This window comes from Gossypium raimondii, chromosome 12 (genome assembly GCF_025698545.1).
Source record: "Gossypium raimondii isolate GPD5lz chromosome 12, ASM2569854v1, whole genome shotgun sequence".
Taxonomy (NCBI): Eukaryota; Viridiplantae; Streptophyta; class Magnoliopsida; order Malvales; family Malvaceae; genus Gossypium; species Gossypium raimondii.
Window position 1 is genome coordinate 10675317 of NC_068576.1, and position 7144 is coordinate 10682460.

A 7144-nucleotide genomic window follows, 5' to 3' on the forward strand; every position below is an offset into this window, starting at 1 on the left:
TATGTGAATCTTTCGTGGTAATATCATTGCCGAATGCCACGGTTAATAAGGAATCTCTCGATTACTGCATTCGAGATGATTCCTCCAATTTCAACTTGTAGTCCATATCATATTTATTTAGAATTATATATTTTAATCTATATTTTATTCATGGAAATGTGTTAAGAGCTGAGCCTTTAAAGGGAATATATAATAGAACTTGTTTTTACTTGGTGAGAATCTTTCCAGGTTTAAATCTAAGCATCAAACCTAAGATTGTCCTCATTGCAAGGCGTCATATTTAGAGTTTGTCTCGTTAACAACTCACTTCATCAATTTATCCACTCCCATGCACCATCTGAACCATACAACAAAACTTTTGTTGTTCCTCAAAGCTGAAAATGTTGAATCTATCAATGGAAGGACTCACTTTGGTAGTACAGAACCATTATGGTATTCTCATCGTTGCAGTGCTTTCAATAGCAATAACATCTCTTCTATTGAAAGCGTGGGGAAGCACTGTCGACACAACCGATGAAGATGGTATTCCTGGCCGATTGGGATTACCTTTCTTCGGCGAAACCTTCTCCTTCTTTTCGGCTTCTTACAGCACAAAAGGATGCTATGATTTTGTTAAACAGCGGAGAAAACAGTTTGTGATCTCTATCTTCTTCATTTTCAACTTATTTTCTACTTCGTACAGTTATCTGTCATTTCTAGCCCATTGATTTTACTATTGAAACAGAGCATGATTTAAGCAACCTGTTGTCCTATTTGATCTATATAATCTGATTTTACTCGTTGACTATAGGATTAGCCCTATGCATACAGAGTTTATCACCAGGTTCTTATGAAAACAGGTATAGATTGACTACTCTGATGAAAACAGGTATGGGAAGTGGTTCAAAACAAGAATACTCGGAAAGACTCACGTGTTCGTTCCGAGTGTTGAGGGGGCAAAAACGATTCTAGCCAATGATTTTGTTCATTTCAACAAGTCATATGTGAAGTCAATGGCAGATGCAACTGGCGCAATGAGTGTGTTCTCCGTACCGCACAAGATCCACACAAGAATCAGACGTCTTCTCTCCGATCCTTTTTCCATGAGTTCTTTGTCCAAGTTTGCTGTAAAATTTGACAAGATGGTATGTGAAAGGTTGGATAAACTAGAAAAAAGTGGGAAAAGCTTTAGAGTCATTGACTTCAGCTTGAAGGTAATAAAGTCATTAATGATGTCATAGAAACTAGTGTTTATCAAATTGGGATGAATACAGTTAAGTAATTAACCTCTCAATTGCAGATAACTTTTGATGCAATAGTGAGCATGCTGATGAGTGTGACAGAGAATCCCTTGCTAGAACAGATCGAAAAAGACTGCACCGATGTTTCGAATTCTATGTTATCCATTCCCCTCATGATTCCTGGCACCAGATACTACAAAGGCATGAAGGTACGATAAATGGCACTAATTCGAGGCTGATGTTCAATCTCTAATGGTTAAGCTATTGATGCTATAACATAAAGAATTTATACAGGGACGTGAAAAGCTGAATGAAACCTTTGGAAATATGATTGCCAGAAGACGTAGTGGAGAGGAATATTTTGATGATTTTCTGCAGACCATGGTCGATAGAGATTCGTATCCAGAAGATGAAAAGCTTGATGATCAAGAGATCATAGATAACCTAATAACACTGATACTTGCAGGGCAAACCACCACTGCATCTGCTATGATGTGGTGTGTCAAGTTCCTATCTGAAAATAAAGATGCACTCGACAAGCTTAGGGTGAGGCTTTTCATCCACTGTGTTAACATGTTAAGAATTTATAAACAAAAGTCCACTTAGATGATTTCTTTTCCCCATCCGCAGGAAGAACAATTGCAAATAGTCAGAAATAAGGCTGAAGGAGCCTCACTCACCCTTGAAGATCTTACTGAAAAGTCATATGGCTTCAAGGTTAGAACATAAACAACTCTTTCTTTACTCCATATCTTGATAGCCATGACAATTTACTTAATAATGCACTATCCAGGTTGTAAAAGAAACACTGCGAATGGCAAATGTCTTGATTTGGCTTCCCCGCGTTGCGATGGACGACTGCATACTTGATGGCAAGTCTCCATTGTTCAAAACAACCACCTCCATTCTTGAATTTAAGTCTGTTAGTGCTAATTTTCACCATTGCTTGCAGGGTTTGAGGTAAAGAAAGGGTGGCTTGTAAATGTTGATGCAACCTGTATACACTACGACCCTAATGTGTACAAGGACCCTACACGGTTTAACCCTTCAAGATTCGACGTATAACCTCTACCAACCACATGGATTTTCTTCTCCTCTTTGCTATTTAAGAGTTCCAACTATCTATCAGTCATGGGATCCTAACATTTTATCAATATTTTCATGATGATCCAGGATTTCCAGAAGCCCTACAGTTTCCTCCCTTTTGGAGCAGGGCCTAGAACATGCCTAGGCATAAATATGGCAAAAGTGGCAATGTTGGTGTTTGTACATAGACTGACTAGTGGATACAAGTAAGATATTTCCCATCATTTTATATATACATGTAGACATATATTATGACATTTTTAAGATTAAACTTTGCAACTATTGTGTAGATGGACACTTGATGATCCAGATAGCTCCCTAGAGAGGAAGGAACATATCCCTCGACTCAGAAGTGGTTGTCCGATAACCCTCAAGGCATTAAACAATGGAAAGTAAGCTGGGATTATCTCCGGGAGGATTCGTTCTCCATCGTCAAGGTTTTCAAAGCAAAAGCAAGGATCAGAGTTAAATGAAACTATGTATGAATAAAATCTCTTGCTTTAGGCGTATCAAGAAATAGAGGCCATCTTAGCCGCATTATCCATGATGCATGAAAATAGGTTTCTCTTTAGATCCAATTAGGTACCGTACCAAAATATCATTGGTAAAATGAAAATAGTAAGTATTGTCCTGGTGAGGAACGATGTGTGCTTTTGTATGTTGTATGAAAGAGTTAGCTTGCAAATAAATAAAGACAAGTGTGATGTTTTCTAGTTCATTACTCAGACTCGGGCAATTCCATCAGGATTCCACTTAAGATTCTAATTCCATGAATTGAATACTGGATCAAAATTTTTTAAACTACTTGGATCAGTTCAACAATTTTGATCCAAACATCAAAGGGGCATACTGTTATTATTTTTTTATTTGAAACAGATTTGTCCGTCAGATCAACGGATTTGGTCCAATCCAGAGCAATTCAGCTCAAGAAAATATTTTATTATTCAACTTTTAAGTCTTTGGCTTTAAAATAGTAGTTAAAAAAGGGTAAAGTATAAAAATATTACCTTGTCTGTATGGTTTATAAATTACATTTTGATGATCCAAAATTAGGTTGTTACAAAATTTTTACTAATATTATCAATTCGTAACAATTTTTTCTGTCATTGAGCTGTTACTTATGTTGTAGAGGCCCAATTTAGCTCGGGCCCAATTTACAAACAAAAATCATCATTAATTACAAACCCAAAATAATAAGGCTCAAATGGCCCAAAACTTTACACATTTTCAGTAAAATAAAACCCTAGCCCCAGCCCTTGCGGCGCTGCCTCCGCAGCACGCCCACCGCCTGAGGCCTGACCCTTACACCAAAACAGCAAGTCTACTCCTCTGATTGACCTCGCCACAGACCTACAAACAAGGCAAAAAAGGAGACAAACACAGGAATGGCAACAAAAATAGTAGCAAAACGAAAGCAAATTGCAACAAGAACAATGATATAGCAATGTAATCGTGGCTATAAAAGCCACGAAAATAACCATGTAATTTTTTACAGACAATCGAAAACAAAAAAAAAAGAACACGGAGCAATCAAAACAGAAAATTATTGAGAGGTAGTTTCTTTATTCTTTTTTTATTTCGTTTATTTTATTTTATTTTATTTTAAAGAAGGAAACAAAAAAAAATAAAAGAAAAGAGCCGAAAGCTTACCCTTTTTCGCATTTCACACCGTCGTGGGAGGCCGAGGTCCGTCGTTTCTGATGAAAAATGATATTTTTGGGCTCGGGGAGTCGAAAAGCAAAAAAATATGGCCTTTTTCGATTTTTCGGCCATCGTGGACGGCGACACCGTCACCGACGACCGGCGACCTCCATGGTGGTCCAGTTACCAAAGCGGGGAGAGAGTTTGAAAGGTTTTTAAAGTTTTTTTTAACAGAGAGGTTAAATGATTTTTTTTTTCAAAAAATTGATTTAAATAGGCATCCAAAACGACACCGTTTTGGGCATGCCTCTCAGGCACCAAAACGACGTCGTTTTGAGGCCAGACCCATGCACTGACCCAACCTGCAAGGAAGATCCGCGTGTTTTTGATAATTGGGTTATTTACCCTTTCGGTCCTTCCGCTTCTTCAGCCTGCTTCAGTTAGATCCTTTTTGTTCTTTTTTCTTTTGACCCTAGAATTTTGCATTTATTGCATTTTAACATCGCGTAAAGTGCTGCGTTATGGAGGGCGGGAATATTTTCCCTTTTAGTCCCTTTATGTTATTTGCGCTTTTCAATGTTTCCTTTACCTCATTTTTATTCCAATTTATCCCCCATAAATTTCATCCGAGTTTCAATCTAGTGCTTTTTGTGTTTGTTCATTTATTTTATTATAATTTAGGTTCTAAATTTCATTTTAATTCCAATTGAATCCTTATTCGTTTAGTTTCAAGCTTTTATTTTATTTTTGTTGTTCTTTTATTTATTTATTTATTTATATATATATGTTACTTTTCTTGTATTTAGAATTGATATTGTTATTTATTCCTTTATTTATATATTTCATTATTATTATTATTATTATTATTATTATTATTATTATTATTATTATTATTATTATTAGTGTTTAACTCACTTTTATTATTTTAATATTAGAATAGTAGTTAATATGATTATTGTTATTATTATTTGGTGTTATTATTATAATTTCATCATTATTATTGTTGTATTCCATTATTTATTGTTTACCCTTTAAATATTCTATTCATATAGTTATTTCATATTATTTATTATTATTGTACTATACATTACGTTTTAAAATATATATTAGTTTGCTTTCACACGATGTTCGAATAAATTAAACATGTATCTTGTTAACTATTACATTAATTTTTACCCAAATTCGTAAAAAAGAAAAATCTTGAAAATAAAGGCAATATTCCATATTTAGAAATTCGAGAAGTTGTGCCCTAACTTACTGGGTTTCGATTTTTCTTGCGTTGAATCTAAATAACCGAATATCCTTTTAAAACTAAAATAAATGTGTTTTAAATAAAAATAAAGGCAATGTTCCGTATTTGGAAATTCGAGAAGTTGTGCCCTAACTTACTAGGTTTCGATTTTTCTCGCGTTGAACCTAAATAACCGAATATCCTTTTAAAACTAAAATAAATGTGTTTTAAATAAAAACAAAGGTGAGCTTATTCTCGAAAGTACGAGGTGTTGTGTCCTAACTTACGAGATGTGACATTTAGATTCTTCGAGATAAGGAGGCATTTTACATATTACAATTTATCCAAGTAATTTTTAATTAATACTAATAAAAAAGGATCGTATTCTAAGTTCTTTTCGAGTTTTCAATTGTCGACACTAAGACACTAATTAATCAACTAGGTACCAATTTTGGGCATTACGAGGGTGCTAATCCTTCCTCAAATGTAACTGACTCCTGAACCCGTTTTTCTGGATTTCATAGATTAAAATTATTGTTTTGATAAATTAAACCGTTACGAGGTGACCCGATCACACCTCATAAAAATGATCGGTGGCGACTCTATTTTTTGTTTTCAAAATTAAAGTCGATCCTTTTACAAAAAAATGGTTTCGACAGCTTGGCGAATCAACTAGGGACAAAATAAGAGAGTCAAGCCGCAAATGGATTATTTTCTGTCTTTTTGTCGAAAATTGAAAGTCCAGTTAAATTTACGATCCTTTCATTTCATTTTTATGGTTTGCATTATTTTGATGTGTTTGCTTTATTGGTTCGAGTCTTTTAGTCTCCGCATATTGCATCGCATAATTGGTTGACTTTACCCTTTTAAGTGGGAGTGAGAAACTATTTCCTTCGTGAGGTCTTCACCTCCGTGCAGGATAGTGTATTGCTTTTAGGATATATCCGTACCTATGTCTTCATGAGATTTTCATCTCCGTGTAGTCATTAGGAAATGTATCCCCCTGAACTGAACTCGGTCCGTATAAGCCTATAATGGGTGAAGATCGAGGAATCTGTCAGTTCAAGTACCCTTACTTTAGAACTGAACCGCATATAGTGAGCCCTAAAAGCCTACCCTAGGTAAAACCACGCCAAGCGCTTAGTGGTTATCCAAATAGGTGCTCTTTTTGTTATTTATGTTTTTGTACTAATCTGTTTTCTTTTGTTTTGGTTATGATTGCGTTGCATTTTCATCATAAGAAAAGAGGTGATGATTTACGTTCAGTTGCTAAATAGAGAGCTTGTCATGGAAAATAGATTTCTTGATAAAGTGGAAGACAATGCGGTCGTCTAAATACAGTCCGAGAAAATGTAGCGAGGTAAGGGTGATAGTCTGATGAATGAGTATACAACTTTGCTTCATTGCCCGAGGATTCAAGATGACAAAGATTATTCGAGAGCCACTAAAATTTCTTAAAGAAGCTAACGAGCATCACGAGAATGAGTGAACAATGGGTCGAGGCTCGAATCAAGCAAAAAGGGGATAGAAGAGGCACCCTTTTGGAGATTTCACGAGATTCGATCTTAACATTTGGATATAAGGAAAAGGATCGATGTCTTCACTTTAAGTATTAGGGCAAGGTCGTATATGTAAATATCTGTTTTATGTAAAGAGATTTGTTTTCTAGTGAAGTTGTTCTAATAGAATTGAATTAGAATCAACGCCTCTTTTTTGCATTCATCTACATTACATATCATTGCATCATGTGCATTAAATTCCAAAAAAAGACCCTAATTAAACGAGATTATTTCAGTTAATCTGGAAACCAATAAGAGTCAACCAACCAAACATCGCTATGGTACCCGCCGCAAAACCAGTGTAATGGATCAAAGATTAAAAAGATTAGAACAAATGCAGAAGGATATGCAAGATCAGTTACAAGCGCAGCTGCAAGAGCAATTAGCCAAAGTTCAACAAGACATGA

At 35.3% G+C, this 7144-nt stretch overlaps 1 protein-coding gene across 1 annotated transcript; it reads left to right on the plus strand.

Moving 5' to 3' along the window:
• Window positions 1-256: 256 nt before the first annotated feature.
• On the plus strand, window positions 257-3024 carry LOC105763258 (abscisic acid 8'-hydroxylase 3). The gene is made up of 9 exons (XM_012581405.2): window positions 257-631; window positions 869-1193; window positions 1280-1429; window positions 1515-1766; window positions 1851-1937; window positions 2014-2092; window positions 2173-2279; window positions 2394-2512; window positions 2597-3024. The coding sequence occupies exons 1-9, from the start codon at window positions 381-383 to the stop codon at window positions 2700-2702; spliced, it is 1476 nt and encodes a 491-aa protein (XP_012436859.1). The 5' UTR covers window positions 257-380; the 3' UTR covers window positions 2703-3024.
• Window positions 3025-7144: the final 4120 nt, after the last annotated feature.